General features: G+C 48.2%; 1 protein-coding gene across 2 annotated transcripts in view; it reads right to left on the bottom strand.

Moving 5' to 3' along the window:
• Nucleotides 1-8335: 8335 nt before the first annotated feature.
• Nucleotides 8336-20319, bottom strand: part of AATF (apoptosis antagonizing transcription factor) — a 102708-nt gene continuing 90724 nt past the window's right edge. For both annotated transcript variants that reach the window (XR_009516891.1, XM_059996384.1), the window contains one exon: nt 8336-11999. Coding sequence is in view for 1 of the 2 variants with exons in the window: in XM_059996384.1 (XP_059852367.1) it covers nt 11936-11999 (64 nt within the window). In the remaining variant the exon portion in view is untranslated. The remainder of the gene's footprint in view (nt 12000-20319) is intronic.

A 20319-nucleotide genomic window follows, 5' to 3' on the forward strand; every position in this document is an offset into this window, starting at 1 on the left:
AACTTATCAGTAACTAAACTAAGTTTGAAAGGACTAAACACTCCAATCAAAAGGCAGAGACTTAGGGCTTCCCTGGTGGCGCAGTGGTTGAGAGTCCGCCTGCCGATGCAGGGGACACGGGCTCGTGCCCCGGTCCGGGAAGATCCCACATGCCGCAGAGCGGCTGGGCCCGTGAGCCATGGCCGCTGAGCCTGTGCGTCCGGAGCCTGTGCTCTGCAACAGGAGAGGCCACAACAGTGAGAGGCCCGCGTACCGCAAAAAAAAAAAAAAAAAAAAAAAAAAAAAAAAACCTTCTCACAAAGAAAAGCCCAGTCCTGGAAGATTTCACTGCTGAATTTGCTATCAAATATTTAAGGAAGAAATACCAATCTTTCACAAACTTTTTCGGAGAACAGAAAAGAACATTTTCCAATTCATTCTAGAGGCCAGTATTATCCTGATACCAAAGCCAACAAAGACATCGCAGAAAGGAAAACTATAGACCAATATCTCTCATGAAGATAGAAAAATCCTTAGCAAATACTAGCAAATTGAACCCAGCAACATATTTTTAAAAAAATTATACACCACAGCCAGGTGAGATTTGTCCCAGGACTGCAAAGTGTGTTAAAATATCCAAATGAATTAATGTAATACACCATATTAATAGAATAAAGGGCAAAAACCACATGATCATCTCCATAGATGCAGAAAAAGCATTTCGTAAAATCCAACAGCCATTCCAGATAAAAATTTTCTGGGCTTCCCTGGTGGCACAGTGGTTGAGAATCTGCCTGCTAATGCAGGGGACATGGGTTCGAGCCCTGGTCTGGGAGGATCCCACATGCCGCGGAGCAACTAGGCCCGTGAGCCACACTACTGAGCCTGCGCGTCTGGAGCCTGTGCTCCGCAACGAGAGAGGCCACGATAGTGAGAGGCCCGCGCACCGCAATGAAGAGTGGCCCCCGCTTGCCACAACTGGAGAAAGCCCTCGCACAGAAATGAAGACCCAACACAGCAAAAATAAATAAATAAAATTAATTTTTAAAAGGGCAGAATAGGTGATAGTGTGCCCCAAGCACACTATTTAAAAAAAAAAAATTTCTACAAACTGTGAAGAGAAAGGAATTTCCTCAACCTGACAAAGGGTATCTATGAAAAACCTCAACTAATGTCATACTTAATGGTGAAAGACTGAATGTTTTTCCTCTTAAGATCAGGAATAAGGCAAGAATATTAACCCTTGCCACTTCTACTCAGCATTGTATCAGAGGTTCTAGCCAGTGCAATAGGCTAAGCTAAATAAATAAAAATTAAAGGCTTATATATTGGAAAGAAAGGATTAAAACTGTCTTTATTCACAGATGAAATGATCCTGTGGGAAGAATCCATTTTTTAAAACTAGAACCACCAAAAAAATCAACTGCATTTTATGTACTAGCAAGAAACAATCCAAAAATGAAATTAAGGAAAAACATTTCATTGACAATATCATCAAAAACAATAAAATACTTAGGAATAAATTTGACAAAAGTACTGCAAGATTTGTACACTGAAAATTATAAAACACTGCTGAGAGAAACTGATTATAAATAAATGAGGAGATATTCCATGTTCATGGATTGGAAGACAACATTGTTAAGATGGCAGTTCTCCTTAAATTGATCTATAGATTCAATGTAATCCCTATGAAAATCCCAGCCGGCATTGTTATAGAAATTAACAAATTTATCCCAAAATGTACATGGAAATACAGTGGACCCAGAATAGCCAAAATGATTTTGATAAAAATTTGGAGGACTGAAACTACCGAATTACGAAACTTTCACTGGTGTAAAAACAGGCAAATAGAATCCTCACGTTTATGGTCAATTGATTTTCTACAGAGGAGTTAAGGCAGCTCAACAAGGGGAAAAATAGTCTTTCCAACAAATGATACTGGGACAATTTGATATGCACATGCAAAATTATATTTTTAGACCCTCACATCATATGCAAAAATTAACTCAAAATGGATTATAAACCTAAATGTAAGAGTTGAAACTATAAAACTTCTGAGGAAAACAGGAGAAAAATCTTTATGACCTTGGGTCACGCAAAGATTTTTTAGATCTGATACCAAAAACAATCCATAAAAGAAAAAACAACTGATAAATTAGAACATCAAAACTTTAAATGTTTGTGATTCAAAAGACAACATTAAGCAAATAAAAAGGCTCACTATAGACTGGGAGAAAATATTTGTAAATCATCTTCTGATAAGAAATCTGTATTTAGAATATATAAAGAATTCTTACGATGTAATAAGACAAGCAACTCAATTAAAAATGAGCCAAAGATCTGAAAAGACGTTTCACCAAAGAAAGCAGATACATGAATGGCTAATAAACACATGAAAAGCTGTTCCACATCACTAGCCATTAAGCAAATAGAAAAGCCACAATGAGAGCCCACTGCTCACTAGAATGGCTATAATCACAATACAGACAATAAGGAGTGAGGCTGTGAAGCAACTGGAACTCTCACATTGCTGGTGGGAGTGCAAAGTGGTGCAGCCACTGTGGAAAACATTTTGGCCGTTTCTCAAAAGCTTAAACATAAACTTACCATATGACCCAGCAATTCAGAAACAAACACAACACTGTAAAGCAACTATACCCCAATTAAAAAAAAAAAAATTCCACACCTAGGTATCCAGCCAAAAGAAATGAAAACATGTTCCACAAAGACTTGTGATTGTTTATATCAGCTTTATACACAATGGCCCAAATCTGGAAACAACCCAAATGGTCATCAATAGGCAAAGAGACAGATAAAATATGGTGTATCCATACACTGGGTGCCAGTCAGCAACAAAAAGAAACAAATTAACCACATATGCTCCGCCGGATGAGCCTTAAGCTCAGTGAAAGAAGCCGCACACAAAGACTACATATTGTACAATATGATCTTATTTAAATGAAACATCCAGAAAAGACAAATCTATAGCTACAGAAAGCAGATCAGCCATTGCCCTGGGGAGGGGATGGGATGGAGGATGGACTGCAAACCAGCACAAAGTTATTTGCTGGGGTGATGAAATGTTCTAAAAATGGAGTGTGTTGATGGTAGCACAGCTCTACAAACTTACTAAAAATCCTGGAATGGGGCTTCCCTGGTGGCGCTGTGGTTGAAAGTCTGCCTGCCGATGCAGGGGACACGGGTTCGAGCCCTGGTCTGGGAGGATCCCACATGCCACGGAGCAACTAAGCCCGTGCGCCACAACTACTGAGCCTGCGCATCTGGAGCCTGTGCTCCGCAACAAGAGAGGCCGCGATAGTGAGAGGCCCGCGCACCGCGATGAAGAGTGGCCCCCGCTTGCCACAACTGGAGAAAGCCCTCGCACAGAAACGAGGACCCAACACAGCCATAAATAAATAAATTAAATTTTAAAAAAAATCCTGGAATTGTACATTTACAATGAGTGAATTTTACGTTAAGTGAATTACACCTCAATATCAAAGCTGCAAAAAACTGTAACCAGCAAGGAGTAGGAGTGCACTAACCTTACCACCAACACCCAACAGCCTGCCCTCCTGCCTCTGCTGCTGTTTCCACAAACCCCTCTTCCGACACCCACTGTTCTCTGTGCGGAGACCCTCGCAGACTCCCCAGGGAGTGGTTTATATTCAGCTCACAAAATCGCTTGTGCAATGACTGTCTTCCTGTCTACCCTCCCATAGGATGCAGATCCTTCTCCAGGTCCAGAGCAGTGCCCACTAGCTCTTCCCTCCCAGTTCTTGAGAAAGTCTTGTTGAGAGAAAAGCAAGACCCCTGGTGATCTCTCATGCAGGAATAAAGTTTAAACTTCTATTCAGCAGCTAAACACAGAGACTGACCCTGGTACCTTTCTAAGTTAATCGAGTTACAAAATGATCTTTTTAGGATCATTTTCCTTCTATGATCCATTTTATTACTACTTTTCCTCCAAATCCATCTGGTCTACCACCCTCTGATCTCACCCAACCAAGCCCTGCCTGTGTCTGAGAAGGCCTTGCTGGGACCCGGCAGGGGCCCAGCAGGATGACACCGGGGGTGAGGGCTCCAGTCACCTGCAAGCAACTTGGCCGTCACAAAACCTGGTACTCACATGCACGTTTCACAATAACCAGGCAGAGTCCTGCACTTTGTTTCTGTAACCTCAAGTCCCAGCAGAGCCCTAGCTGATGCTCTTCCCTACAAGCCACAGCCCTGCTCCAGGCCCAGGCTGGATTGATTTACTCAGCACCCGACAGGCATGTAAACAGTATTACATCACAGGTACTCCTGCTGGTCCAGACGCTGGCTGAGTGGTGGGGAGACCCTGAAGAGGGAAATTCGGGCTTGGCCGGCCGTCAGGGAGCTCCGCCTGGCATCACAGCCAGCAGTGAGGGGACTTCACACCTAACCCTGGGTCACAAGCGCACAGGCTCAACTAACCACCAGCGGGGCCTACCTGGGGCAGAGCAGGTGCAAACACTGCCCGGGTCGCCGACCCCTGTGAGCGGCGCTGCCTGGAGGGAAGGTGCCTGCCTTCCCACAGGGTCTCCCAGCCGCAGGAGCTGGACTGATTTGGCCCTGGGTGCTGCAAACACTACCTCCACCGCCTGATACACGCGCATACAAAAGTCAGCCACCCAAACCACGTCTAGGCACACACAAAAGCGCAATTATGGGAGGCAGAAACCTCTCAACTCCAGCCTTGCGTCTGAAACTCCACCCTAAAATATCTGCATGTTAAACGACCAAGGACAGTTAAGCTTTCAAAGGGAGAAGATCAAAGTGCTGTCATCTTTTAATTTAATCCTTTTGTTGCATCAATGGTCTTAAGAGGATGAGAGCGATCAGAAAAAAAATGGAAACAAACGGTATCTTTGTGGGTGTTGTGTTTTAGGCTTTTTTTTCTCAGTTTGGGCCACAAAATAGGTCAGCTCCATTACTGATCAGCCTTCCCACAAATATTTAAAACAAATTGAATTGCACACCCAATACCCATCACAATTACACCAGGCACAATAACTAAATTAGCAATTCAACAAAATAATTGGAAATGCGATTCTCTCTATCCCACCAGTCTCCCTCGAGGGTTTAGCCGATCTATGGGGGAAAACTCAGCTTTCCTAATTCTGCAGCTAATTAGAGACACACTTGTAAATGAAGTTGTTTGTCTTAAAGTTGAAATTCTCTTCTGGGGGTGGGGGAGAGGGAAGGAGAGAGGAGGAGAGTCCTTCCAGTCCGGAGCAAGTAGATAAACAGGTATCAAGAGCGCACGCCTGGGTTCTCAGGAGCAGCCCTGTCTACAGTTAATAAAGCGTCACTGTTTCGCCGTCACTTATGTGGTAATGAACGACTTCGTAACAGCCGGCCTGGCCGACGGCCTCGCTGAGAGAGGCGTGCCTTTTAAAGGCCCTCGAGACCAGTCGGGGGGAGCTGCAAGGCACTGCTATTTAGGGACCCTCAGGGCGACAGGAGGGTCAGCGCCGAGCCCAGGCGGCATCAGCGCGGCCAGTTCCCGTGTGAACCTCCCCGTTGGGACCCGAGGAACCAAAAGCTCATCCTCCCAGGAAGCGGAGGCTCTGGTGCCAAGCGAACCCCGCCCCCCCCCCCGCGTGGACGGCACCTGCGGGGTCACGTGGCCCGCCAGCCAGACGGTGACAGTCGGCCTCGGCCCGCTTGCTCGGGCCACTCCTGGAGAAGCAATCTTAAGGTTTCAATTAAGCTGTCCTTGGCCTCTTTTTGTTCCTTCAGAAAGGCACATCTCGGTTTAATTACATAACTGAGAACTAGGCATTGCATTCGTCCCCTTACCCTCCTCCACGAAGACCAGGATGTGAGCTTCACACGCAGACTCTCTGCAAGGCTGCGCTCCCCTCCCCTCGCTTCGCCTACCCTCCCCTCCGGCAGGCGCACACCTGGGCCCGCGCTCCCGCCGCGAACAAAGGCCTGACCTTAGCAGCGAGGTCAGCAGATGAAAAGCCTCCGCTGCCTAGACCCTCCCGGAACATCACAGCGCCCAGGTGGGGGGCGAGGCGGCGCGGAGGCTGCGCGAACGCCGATAAGTGAATTCAAAAGCACCTGCTCCTACGGCTTATCTCCCCCAACAATATGAACTCGGAGTTATCACATGGAAAGTGTTCCGCATTAGCCTTACGTTTAGCTCTTGAAACCAAGTGCAGTGCGCTACAACTTTAAAGGACACAAGAGTCAAACCGGCAAATAATTTTATGGCCTCAGGGGGTCCGTTCCCGGCCTAAACCCTCAGGAGGAGAGCGGGGCGGGTTCGCTCCCAGGCTCCCCTCGGCCACGCTGGGCACCGAGGCGGGAAACCCCTCGCTTCCTGCCCCCTCGTGAGCCCCAGGTCACACTCTCGGCCGCCGCCCGAGCCTGAAACAGGGCCCCCGACCCGGCTGGGCCCCTCGGCCTCGGGACAGCGGCAGCTCTCGCCGCCCCACCTGTTAGCACTTACCCGGCTCCAGCTCTGCCGTTTGCTGTGACTTGTGAAGGGCTAGGAAGTACCCGCATCGACCTCATCTAGCCAATCCAGTAGCCACCAGCCACGCTGCAAGGGCTCAAAAGCCATACGTGGCTGGTCAAATACTGACTAGACTGGGCTCCCATCATCCCCGGAAGTGCTACTGGGCAGCTGTGGTCCTAGACCCTCTGGACGCGCGTGGGGTTAGAAGAGGCTACCCAGGAGGGTAAGAGGGGAAGGCAGCTGGCCACGAGGGCAGCCCTAGAGCCCGGAGCCGCCCTCGCCGTGGAGGCGCGGGAGCCACCGAGCAGCGGCCTAGGTGCGGGGCGCTCAGCGTCAGCCCCACCTGCGTACTAACGCCCCTGGCCATCCCGGGGTCGGCGGGCTCTTGGAAGCCCACGAGCACCAGGGCTGCTGCCCTCCTGCCAGGCCGAGCCCTCGCCCTGTAGAACCGGAGCCCTGGGAGAGTGATGCTGAGCCTGAAAAACGGCCACAGCCTGGGCTGCCAGGAGTCCCGCCAGGACTAACAGAGGCAACTCCAGCGCAGGTAATGGGCCTGATCAGACCGAAGTAAGAGGATTCAGGACTCACTCGACTGAAGAGGGGCACAGAGCCCCACTAGAGACCAGGTCACCTGCCCAAACAACCCTGTGCTCTGCAAACCTCCCCCAGCGCCTGCCACACAGCAGGAGGTCAACACATACCTGAATGAATGGATGGGAAAAACATTCCTGCATCGGTGCTAGACCCAAGCTGCCTTTCCATAGAAACAGCTGCTTTAGGACGAGGAGGTCCTCAGGAACCAGCGTGGCTGACCCTCACAGTACTGAGGAGGACCTCTGAGCCCCAGAGGTCAAAAGACTTCCTCAAGGTCACACACCCTGGCAGGTCTCATTTCTGATCCAAGGTTCTTGCCACTACGCCACCTTCTGTTCAAATCTGTCCTTGACTCAGAATGTCACATCAGCCCCCTCAAGGATGAATTCTGTGCCCCCAAGTCTCTGTGAGAGCCGGGTAACACACCCCTAAACACCTCGGGGAGGGTAGATGAGGGCGGCAGAAGCAGCCAGCACCACGTGGTGGGGAGCCTGCCGGCCCAGGGCAGCATGAGCTCATTTCCAGCCCAGCCATAAAGAGGAAGACAGGGATGGAGGAGGGTGGGCAGGAATCTTAATGTGTTACTGTCACCGTGCCTATTGGGGACCTTATATTCTTTTTCTACCCTATCGGTAATGTGGGATTGTTTTTTTTTTTTCTCTACATTCTTTTAAATTCTCTTTTCTGAGAATTCAGTGTCCTTGACCTCAACAAATGAAATGAAAACCCTGAACCAAGGAAATAAACCAAGCAAACTTCTCAGGAATATAAATGCCGCTGAGGCGATGACCTTATTAACAGACCCCACACGATGGGCAAGGAAGGCCTGGTAAAGGAAATCTACAGATATTCAAGAAAAACGAAGTTAGATAAGGCATACTCACTCTGCATTTGCACCATTCCCCTCCTCTCCAGACAAGGAGCAGGTAACGAGGGCTTCATCAATACAGCTGTTGGACAAACTGCACATATGCAAATCAGCGGGGTGATATGGATCCCCTGGACATAAGAATTAGTTAATGAACTTACCAAATTACTGGCAATTATTTTTGAAATGTTATGAAGAAAGACAAAGCAAAAAAAAAAAAAAAGAAAGGCAATGAGGTAGATAAGATTAAACAAACAAAAAATGAATGACCAAGGCAAACTCAACTTAATGCCTAGCACAACCGCCCCCCCACCCCGGTACACAAACACACACATAAATCAAAAAGTAAAAACACAAACTCAGATGCAGAAAACAAGGTTCACTCACTTTAGACAAGGCTCACTGCTTGTATTTGCCTTTCTTAAACGCCATGTGCACAGGGTAGCCTATCAGGGTATCAGCAGACGGGCGCCAGCTGCCCTGGCATAGAGCACCCACATTTCTGCAGCCGCAGCCTCAGGCTTCTCCATGACACCCTTTACCTCCACTCTCTATATTTCTGCTGAGACGCAGCTGCCTCACCTGTGAGCCTGGCCCAGGGAGACACAGATCTTGGTGTCCCACATACACAGTGACCCCTCCGTGGTGGTGAAGGTTGACGAATGTCCCATTTGGATCCATTGAGCCTCAAACTCAGCTCCCTTCGGATGAAATGGTAAGAGATAAAGAGGCAATAACCTTGGAGAAGTCATATGCGGAGACCAGGAAAATCAACCACTGAGGAAACTACTTTTCTAAACTGGAGGTGCAGTGTCTGTTGCTGAACTGGTCGGAGCTGGCTTTCCCTGGTGTTCTGTTGGCTCTCAGGGTTTCCAAATGATGCACAACAAGCGTTCTTGGTCGGTGACCTGGAAAGAATGGCTACGCACCAAAGACAATATGGGGAGAAACATAAACCCATACAAGGCAAGGAAAACCCACCGGAGAGATCCCCAGGATGAAGGCACGGAAAGCAGCAAGAGCATGAAAACCAGTGGGGAGGGTGGAGAGAAAATGATATGCGATCTAGCAGCCAGAAAACAGACAGGAGGGTCGGGGAGGGAGAGGATGGTGTCACTTCCTATTTGTCCACCACCTTTCATTGGAGCATCTCAAAGCACATTACAGGCAGCAGCTCTTTAATCCTCCCAGAGGAGGATGCTGATTTGAAGGGTTCCCTGGGGAGCAAGAAATAAACCACAGGATCAGACTCCAGGGCCAACCTCCTCTCTGCCTTTCAACACCCTTTGTTGCAGATGGTCCCGCCTAGGGCAGGTGAGAAGTGCATGGGCCCTAAAACAAGCCTCCGTCATAGGGACCAAGAGCCTTTGAAATGTTTGGACTCTTTCACTCGGTTCACTTTACTCCCAAAAATCTATGCCAAAAAACCCAATAATTTTCAAAGACAACAAACAAGCTTTATGCACAAATATTTTCCTATAACATTATTCATAATAGCAAATAATTATAACAATTTAAGTGTTCAACAAGAAGGGATCTGGTTCAGTACTGAAGAGACACGCCCCCAATGGAATTATCAGTTAGCAGTTAAAATGCTTCAATGAGATCTGCAAAAACGTGGAAACAACCTTCTCCTCTACTATTAGTATTAAAATGCAGAATACAACGTACCACTGGTTCTCAACGGGTGGTATACGTGTGTTATGCGGAGGGGGACATGCTGCACGGACATTTTGTTTTTACTGTTTTTAAAAGGGTAACATTTCAAACAGTCCAGAAGGAAAAACGAAGTCTTCCACCTGCACTGCTCCCTGGGCCCTCCCCCCAGAGAGGAGTCTACTGGGTATCACAGCATCTACACTGAAGTGGGCTACGAAGGAATACAGGTTAACTACGAGAAGGGGATCTTTCTGAGTGGTGGAGTTACAGCCAAGTCTTATTTCCATTTGTTCCTTCCACTTTTCTGTAATTAATTTTTGACGTAAAATAAACTAAGATGAGAAACCAGCCTTAACTTCTCTATCCCGAAGGGCAAAGCCCACGGCCTGCTTCCGGCCCCGGGTGCACACCTGGGCTGGGTGGGCCCTGCGGTTTCCTCGCTGCTCTGATGGTGTCTTCAGGGGCTGTGGTTTAGGAGGGTCATGCGTGAAGGAGTCAACTGGACAAAAAGAAAATAAGCCAACTCCGCACAAAAGGGAGGAATGCTTCAGTCAACACTGAAAAAGGGCCCTGGATTGAAACTCTTGATAACAGTTCTCAACTCATTTCAAAATCAGCATTAGCCACCAAAATGTAAAGTATTCGTTTTATTAAAATGCAAATCAATCAACTAATCTGTCTTTCTAGTAACAGTTGAATTGCAGTATCCGTGTCAATTAAAATAGTTTCCAATTTACTCTTGGCTGGAAGGAGGGTGGTCCTCTGAATTTTAAAATGCAAGCCTCCCTTTACTGAAAATTCTATCCGTTCTTTCTCATCTCTCCTGATTTTAATTCATTTTAATTAAACATGATGGACTCCAAATATTTTGAAGTACCTGCTTAAATTTTTTTCTTCATCAGGTAGAGAGTGACTGTGACAAAGGTTCCATCTCTTTAGGAATCGTGGGTCTGCATCATGCTCACGGGAAGTGCCGTTAAGAGGTTACTTACTTGCTGTTCTAACGTGGGTTTATCTGGGATCCTCAGGCTAGATGGATGGGGTTGGATGGTCTATATTCGAGTGACTGTAGGGGAAATCTTCTATTTCCGTTGAGTGATCTTTTAGGTAACTGGAGACACACTGAAAATTAAACGTTTCCCTGACAATCAAGCCCAAGAGGTTAACTTACCAAGACAAGAAAAACAGAGCAGGATGTACCAAGGTCCAATTAGTGTGAGATGGAGAAATCCTCCTCCCCCCATTTGCCCCGTCCGAGCCCAGCAGACACACTCAGATGTTAATACTAAACTGTGATGCAGATTACATTCCAGACTCACTTCGTTTGGAACCCAGCCTCTGGGCGCTGTGTCGCAGTCCACAGACGACACCACGTCAATGACACGTGGGATTCCTGGGCACAAAAATCTGTCACTTGGTTTTGACATTTTAAAACAATACCAAAACCTGACTCTAAAAACAATGACTAGTTATTAACTACAACTGCCCTCAGATGCCTGTACGCAACATTCCTTTAATTCCATAGCTCAAAATACAGATTTGGGCAAAGGACCCGGGAGACGGTCGGCCTTGAGTGCGGGCACGCACACATTACTTATGCAAGATCATCTCATTGCATACTGACCACAGCAGGCCAATAAATCCCCCTTATGGGGATTTAATTTCCAGCTTTTGACCTTTCGGATGAAAAACAAGTGAATCATTTCCCCCTGCTAGATTTACACCACAGCTAATCTCAATAAAGTGATTTAGGAATGGTGAGAATGGAAAAGGACTCTGGAAGAATCTTTATGGGTGAAAAGAGGAAACAAGAAGTCAGAGATCTGTATTTAGCAACAAGTAGGCAGATGCCTCCAAGCTCCAACGCCTCTGGGGCGCAGCTGACAGGTTTTGGGGGGCTCCCTGCTCCTCACAGCTGCGATCAGTCGCTAAACACGACTCACCCCGAAAGCCACATCTACCCTAGGATTATTCCTTCCATGAAGTATTTTATATTGTGAAAGAAGGCCATTTGGCTGGGAAAACAATGAAAACCCTCCCAAAGAACCTGTCACCCTGTGGGAACGCTATATCACTCACTCTGTGCTGCTTAAGGAATCGAGTGTGGCAGGGGCGGCGACAGTAAAAACACTCTTTATTTGTGGTGGTTCAAGGCCGTGGGGGGCGAGCCCTTTGCACACGGACGCACCGGTGACACAGATGCTGGATTCCAGGTTTCCGGGCACTCGTCAGGCCCGTGTTCTGAACAGCACACGTTCCCGGGATTTCCCGAGTTCCTCTATGTGGGGCTGGGTGTGCGGAGGTCCCGCCTCAGGCCCCGGGCCACAGGGAGATGGGCGCCGTCAGTCCCCGTGGCCTTCGTCAGGGGGGTTGAGTTGGCCAAAAAGAGATCGATACAGCTCTGTCCTGGAAGACAAACAAAACAAACTGGTTAACACGCTGGTTAACTTTTCAAGGTTAAAAAAGGGGCTTCCCTGGTGGCGCAGTGGTTGAGAGTCCGCCTGCCGATGCAGGGGACACGGGTTCGTGCCCCGGTCTGGGAAGATCCCACATGCCGCGGAGCGGCTGGGCCCGTGAGCCATGGTCGCTGAGCCTGCACATCCGGAGCCTGTTGCTCCGCAACGGGAGAGGCCACAACAGTGAGAGGCCCGCGTACCGCAAACAAACAAACAAACAAAATAAAGAACCAAGAAGCTGGGAAATACCCCAGTCTGATTCTTCAATTGGAAACACAGCCACATAATTAGAAATGCATCCCACAGCTCTTATTCGCAAATACGAAGGAGGGCAGGAACCTAGAAGCGGCCAAACAGCAGAATATGTAAATAGTCCAGAGTGGCTGGATACCCTGTCTCCAGGGAACGAGTTTTCTATAAGTTTGCCCTTTACACACAGGCTCTTCAAGTAAGAAAACAAGATTGAATATTTTAATAGGATGTATGAGACTGCCACATGAGGAGGATTCAATCAGACATGGGATGTAGGGGATATAATTCAGTTTTCATACATTTTCTTGCACTTGGCAGTACTTGAAAAACAATGAAAATGACCCAGCAACAAGATTCCAATTACCAGCACACGTGCAGCTGCTCGGGCGCCAAGGGTCTTCCCCACGCCCCGGCCCTTCCACTATTCTCCATCTAATAAATAATTCGATTGGCTAATTTATTTCTAAAGCTGGGTCTGACATTAAAAAAAAAAAACCCTAACATGCCAGGGTCTTGCGTCCCTGAAAATGAAGTAAATGACCACCTGCCGCCTCTGTTTCCACCACCACCTGGCCAAAGGCACCTGTCGGGGCGGGCGAGGCCCTCCCAGCACCAGCACCGAGCCCACAGCTCCAGAGCACTTCTCTGGATGGAGGGCAGTCTCCCTGCAGAGATGCCAGGAGCCAGGAGGGTCCAAGCAGGTCAAACCCACAGGGAGGCGGGGACCACGCCCGTGCCCTCGGGGAAGGAGGGCAGGCACCTGGGCGAAGGCCATGGACCAGCGAGTAAACGACCTCCTCGGAGAAAGCTGTGCCTGCTCTGCTTATGTTTTCAAGGTCTACAGCCTGCCCTCCTTGTTAGGGAAACAGGCCTTTCCTAACAGAACCGCTCTCATCATCTGAGAGTCATCATCAGCAAATCTGATTTTCAAAACAAAACAGAAGACAAAAAAAACCCCACCTTCAAACAGCTATTTTTGGTCCAGCCAGACTCGAACACAAACACTTACAAGTCTGTTTTTGAAGTCACCTTACTACAGTGGTGTGTACCAAAAGAGACATTATAATTAGAAAACCCAGCAATAGGAACAGCATATTAAAACTTTTTGAAAGGGAAAAGTCTTAAAGAAGGAACCGCAGAAGCCATGGATATAAACAAATCTTATCATGCTGGGTCTCCTGTATTATTACAGGAATTTTATTGCAAGAATTTGCTGGTGCCCTCAGCCGACCACGGTGCCCCTGGACCTATAAACAAAGGATGCAGGTTCACCCGGAGCCCCAGGGTCTCTTTTGTTCCCGAGCTGTACACATCTGCCTGGCTCGGCCTTGGCCAGGCCCCGGACACGCGCGTACTAAGGCAGAAGGCAGCTTCAGACCACATGCAAATGAGAGGCAAGCAGCCTCCCTTCCAGAGGCAGTGGCTGCCAAATCACCAGCCCCATCACATAAAGGACTTTATCACGCGATGGCCCGCCTACTTGCCAAAAAGTACAAGTCTCTCTAGCCATTTCCACAAAGAAATTAAATGGTGTTAAGGGGAGAGTCGCCATGACAAAGAGGACAGTGTGGCTTTAAGGCTGCGACATCTGATGAGAGGGAGCTGCAGAGGCACCATGCCATTTAGCCCTTCACAATCATCCCTTCCCAGCCTCGCCGTGCTCGCCTGCACCAGAGCCCATCATTACCACTGAGCAAATGCTTCCTCTCCGCGCGGTGACATCAGCAAACCGCCTGGGCTAAGGCGGCAGTTACTGCCCGCAGCAGGGTTCACGTGTCGGGAGCAGAGAGGGAAATGCTGAAACCCATGTTTTGATAGAACATCATTTCACACTCAGGTGGGCAAAGCTGACAAAGATGCAGCTGTTCATGGCAAAGCAACCTGGAAAGCCGAGTGGTCTGCGTTCTTAAAGTAGCTTTACAGAAGAGAGAGAATATGAGTAAGGGATTATTCCAATCTAAGAATCCCCAAGCAATTTCAACTTGAAGTCTTCCTCACCCATGACCACCAATCAGTGACCATTTTTACCTTCAAAGTATCTCAAACTTGCCTGCTCCTCCAGGCTCCATTATTTCAGATCTTACCATCTCTCACCCAGAATGCAGTGCCAGCCTCCTAAGCGACTTTTCTGTTCCCGTCCCCTCTTCCCCCGCCTCCATCCCCCTCAGCCCCAACTCTAAGGACTCTAGAGATGGACAAAGCAGACCCTCCTGGGGTCCAGGAGCACCACCAGGATGAAGACCCCCAGACTCCGGCTGCTCAGCTAGGCCCCAGCCCCTCTTTTTCCCTGCGGAGGACCCGCCGGGGACAGAGCTGGGAAAATCACGGCCACGAAGGGTGGGGTCCAGGGTCTGGTCCTCGAGCCTCTCTGCGTACCCCCTAACAGAACTCTACAAAATCCCGCAGCCCCTGCACACATTTTTAAGTTGATATATGAAACTTTTCTTGATGAAGTTAATAGTCACAAAGGATATAATTACCACAAATCTGTGAATACCAGCTTTTAAAATACCTCTTACATCCCTTTTGTAATACACCCAATGGAATCTATATGCCAATACTGATCTGATACCCATCATCACTCACTTAACACATAAACAAACTCTTTAATTTGGAAAATTTATAGCATCTTTCTCTTTTTAAACTTGTATTTCCATTTGATTTTTCCCTACAGATTTTTGTCCTAATATAATTGTTTTATGCTTGAAAGTTTTTTATTGATCACACACTTCTTGGCCACAAAAATAAGTATGCAAATTGAAACACTTTTTGAAATTTGAAAAGTTGAAATATTTTAATTTCTTGGGACCATAAGGCTCTAAGTAATTTTTAAAAATTACTTCTGGACTGTGTTATCATTACAATTATTATTAGGATACAACTGATATATACAATAACAATATAATAAAGTGTAGTATAATTTTGGTAAAATTTTAATATACATGAATATGTAAAATGTTACTGGAAATGATCTCTCAATGATATGGATGCGGCTTTCCCCTCCATTCCCATTCCATGGATGAATATAATTTATTGCTAGAATGAAAGAGGGTTCAGCACCAATTCTATTCCTATTTTTTAGTTCTTGTAGACAGAAGTGATGAGAAACCTTGCCACACAAACAAGCAGACGTGGGAATGGGAGTTTTGTTATAGCAATGATACTCAATTCTTTTAATTCCTTCTGAATTAACCCCCCCCCCCAATCACAGAGTGATCTACCACCAAAACTTAGTTTTAATGATCTACCAGGCTTACAACTCAATTAGGTTCTCCTGCAATTTTGCTGAGAATAAAGACCTGGAAGCCACCTGACCGGCAGGGCTCTGTTACCCAGTCCTGGGTCACAGCCGGTCGCAATCCCTACACCGTATTTTGACCGGTCCTTCTGTGAGGTTCCCCACTCCAGAGTAACGTCCCATGTCAGGGTAAGGAGGGGCTTCGTGTCTGGAAAGGACAACCTGAAAGGCGAGGGAGAAGGAGAGCTGGCAGCTCCAGCTCGGGCAGGCTCTCAGGCAGGGCTGCTGAGAGCCTCTCAGCAAAGAGCTGGAAATTTGATTCCTGCCGCCTCTCTGTGTCTCCTTTCCGGTAGGAAGATCTCTGCACGGCCCAGGAGAAAGACTGAGGCGGAGGGCGTCCTGAGCGTTGCCCCAAACCCAGACAGATGCTAGACCTGGGGTCAGTGCTCAGGGGAGAGGGAGGCACCTGGAAAGAAACAGGATGCGTCCATATCCCTAACCCATCCCAAGGCAGGAACACAAAACTAAAAACAGAACTAGGTAATGAGAAGCCACCATGGGACAGAGGGTCGGATGCCTTCTGCTGCACAAAGCATTCTCCCTGCAGCACCCTTCCTAACCGGGATCGAGCCACCCAGAGAAGCTAAACTATCAGTCCTTCAGGTTAACCTCATCTCCATCCGATTCTCCAGGGTAAGTGTACAGTTTAATACCTGAGGTGCCCTTAAGGCTATGCATAATGAAGTTGGTTTTCTAAATATATAATTCCTGCTCCCTATCACATTAAGAATCAAGATTTGAATCACTGAGCTGAAAGGCCTTCCCCCCCACCCGTCACCCTCCCCCCACACTCCTGGCCTCAATGTAGAAAATGTATTAATGTGGGTATCATGCGGGAGAATAACCTACAGAGTAATTAACAGGACTTGGACCTAAGGTAGAAGGTCGATAGCAGGGGCTCTTCCTTGAATTAAAATTTAACTTACCCTTTATTGCAACCTACAAAAGCAAGTAATGAGCACTAACATTTTTATTTCTTTTAAACTGTCATTTAGGCTATAGAGGGGATAATTACCTATCTCTAATGTAGTAAGGTTTTATAACCCTTAGTGAGGCATTTTCTAATTTAATATTTTTACTATATTATCATAAAACCTGTTTCTGGAAAAAAATGATCATGGATTAGCAGCCATCTTCCATAAAGACAGAGAGAGTGTGTGTGTGTGTGTGTGTGTGTGTGTGTGTACTGGGATTCAGCTTATTTATTATGTGACTCTTGTGAAGAGACTTAAGCGCGCCCAGTAGAGCTGGCTGTGAGATGCCATCACTTGAGTGGTGGGCGAGGTTTGAAGCAGCCCTAAACGAAACGCGGTGGACGTGTGTCACGGTGCCGTCCAGCCATGCGCACTCCTCACTGACCGCGACACAGACCAGGGGCTTTCACGCCATCATCGGGGCAGACACTACAATGCAGCACCTGAACCCTGCAGAGGACCTGTGCGGGGGGCGTGGGACTGAAGGAGCCGCGCAGGCCTCGCCCCAGGCACCCCACTCCTCCTCCCCCTACTCTGGCCCGGACACCCCCACACTGCACCCACCTGGCCCTGTGGCCAAAGGCGAGCAGACAGCAGGGAGAAAGCAGCCAGGCCACCGCTCCCTAAAGAAACCTGCACAGCCTCCAAAAGTACATCCCATTCTCCAAGCAAGTACGATATGCAGGGATTTCAGCGTGTGCCCGTAGAAACAATATCGCTGCTTTCCTGATTAAAACTATACACAGAATTTGTCCTTGATTAATTTGAGATTGTTCATTAGTTGCTTCACTGGGGGGGTGGTTGTCCTCCCTAAATATACAAGACGCATCCCAGAGTGTGCGGGGGGAGGGGCCTCCCTCCCCCATAATCCCCTTCCCTTCCCTGCACACCTGAGGGCCCTGTGCTGCGTGCTTCTGCGGAACTTGATGTCTTAGACATACATTTGAGAATCCAAGGGTGACGAAACACACAAAGGGAAAGTGAGACTAAGGGCTCCAATTCCAGCAGCACTCGTGTCCAGCAGAACCTTGACGAAACCCGAATACCTGGGAGTCAGTACAGACACAGCAAGAACAGAAACTCACACTGACCACTGTGGTTGCCGACTGCAGATGTACTTTTGTTTTTTGGTTTTTTTTTTCGGTACGTGGGCCTCTCACTATCGTGGCCTCTCCCGTTGCAGAGCACAGGCTCCGGACGTGCAGGCTCAGTGGCCATGGCTCACGGGCCCAGCCGCTCCGCTGCATGTGGGATCTTCCCGGACTGGGGCACGAACCCGTGTCCCCTGCATCGGCAGGTGGACTCTCAACCACTGCGCCACCAGGGAAGCCCTGCAGATGGACTTTTAAAAATCATTGGCAATGTTACTGATGCATGCTTTTTTTCACGTTCGTGTTTGGAAAACATTTTACTTATTAGTGCTGTAGAAGCTTATGTGTATTAGGTGAGGATGGTCCCTGGCCTCAAAGTATAACACAAAGGTATAATAAATTCATAAAATACACAGGAATGCCTATTTGCTGTGCTAGGTTTTCGTAGGATTACAGAGACAAGAATGACGCAGCAGAACCTGCGTGGGGAAGGTGAACATTATCAGTTAACTCTGTCTGGACAGCCCCCTCCGCTCGGAGAGGTGGCAGTGTCCTCCCTCTCGCCGGGCACCCCTCTGCTGCTCTGGGACCCCTCCCACAGCCCAGTCCTCCAGAGTTAGGACGGACAGCTCCTTGATCCTCCCCGTGGCAGCATTTCAACCACTGCTGCCTTCCCCTGACTAAATCTGGTCTCTTCTGGGTGAAAAGAAACAGTTCACTCCATTCCCACTATGACAGAGCTGGAGTTCTCCTGCTGGCCCAGTGGAACTCCTCGGAGCCCTCCAGGTAGCCGAAGAGCTGACGGGGAGGCCCTCGCTCTCCGAGCCCACACCCACGTGTCTGGACGGTCCAGGCGGTCCAGGTGCGTGGGGCGAGCTCTACCACCTCCTCTGTTCTCAGCCCGTCCTTTCCTGCCCTCACAGAGCTTCCAGTCTCTCTGTTCTGCCTGCCAACGTGCCCAGGGCAGCATCCCAAGTGCCAACTGAAAAAGATATCTTGCCAGTCATCACCTGGCACCAAACCAAGGGGTCCTCCCAACCTAACCTTCTGGCTGCTTTGAGGTCCGCTCCCCAAATACCAGAGATGAGACAGCACCTCCCTTAATCTTTCATTCCTTCTGCTTCCTCTGACCCCAATCCATTCTACTCTGTATCAGAGACTTTACAGGCGAGACAAAGATGCCTGAGAACTGTTTCTATGACCTAAGAGGGGAACTACATTGGTCCAGGTGGCAGGAGGCTGCCCTGCGCTCCTGGCGGCCGCATGCACATCACAGCAGCGGATCAGAGGCAGGGCCCCCCACTCCGGGCCTTCATCTCTCAGGAAGCCTGCGTTGTGAGGAAGACAATGCAGGCGAAGGGACAGAAGTACGTCCTGTAAGGAGGGAGCATCACATAGGATGACGTAAAAAAAAAAAAAAACTAAGAGTAGAAGACTCAGAATTCTTGAATGCAGCCGAAAGGCCAGCACTTAACAATAAGTGGGTCTCGGGCTTCTCTCCCGAAACGCCGGCACAACTGCATACCAAAAAATCACACACACACACAACACCAAGAAACGTGAAAAGAGAAGAAAGCGACCTTCTCTTACTGAGGTCTTATTTCTTAACAGGATCAAGTTAGCAAAGTAACAGTGACTCAGAGAATGCCCTCACCTATCACTAATTACCTAAATCTGGACGCAAGGCAAATCTCCCATCAGAACCAGGCTCAACTCTTCACAAGCTCCAAGGCAGCCCACCGCAGCTGCCCAAATCTGCCACAAGGTGGCAGCACACGATGCATTTCTCAGTGGACCAGGCAACTAGCAAGGCTCCCAGCAAACTGTGGCCATAAATTACCTAGAGTGTCTGCTCTCCTTGCCATCCTCCCCAGTGCTTGAAGGAGACTCGGGAGGGTCTGTTCCATTTCGCTCCTTTGGTCAGGTCAGAATCAGGTCCTTCAAACCTCTGCAAATGCTTTTAGCCCTACAGCTTTAAATTACAGATGATGACACGGCCTCTGGCCCATCTCCTAAAGATCAGACCGACTCAAGATTTATAAATGTTCAAAGATGCAGGTTCAGGCCCCAAACAAAAGAACTGAACGGCTAGGAGGAGGAAGGAGAGGTGAGAGGGAGCGAGGGGTGAATCTGTAAAGGTTTGCTCCCCACTTGCGCTCCCTCCTTGCTCCCAAGCCAGTTAACAAATTCACTCCACTTACACAAGGAAGAAAAACACTTGAAACTTCCATCATCCCTACCACTAGTTTCAAGTCTTTCAAATTCTTTTAAAGAAAAATAATTTACCTTGGTGGGACTTGCAAAAAAGTGGAGGGGGGTGGGAGGGACTACTGACAAAAGGGCTGTCGCCTCCTCTCCTGTGCATTAATATTCCATATTCCTGGGATGATTTCCACTTTCACAGTTTGACTGTTTTATAACAGATTTGACGCGAGAGAAGACAAATGGCCTCACAAAGGAAAGACGACAAATCATCTCACCGCTTTTAGCGGGGTCTTCTCTTTACTTTTATTTATTTTTATTCTGTGGCTGGGCTGCGGAGCTCTCTGCCTTGCTGGCGATGTTTAATATTAACGCCAAGCCCCCGCGATGCTGGCAATAGAGTTGGCCCGTGTTGTGTTTGTGGCTTTGTGACTGCTGGCTTCAGGAAGATGA

Source organism: Delphinus delphis, chromosome 19 (assembly GCF_949987515.2).
Source record: "Delphinus delphis chromosome 19, mDelDel1.2, whole genome shotgun sequence".
Taxonomy (NCBI): domain Eukaryota; kingdom Metazoa; phylum Chordata; class Mammalia; order Artiodactyla; family Delphinidae; genus Delphinus; species Delphinus delphis.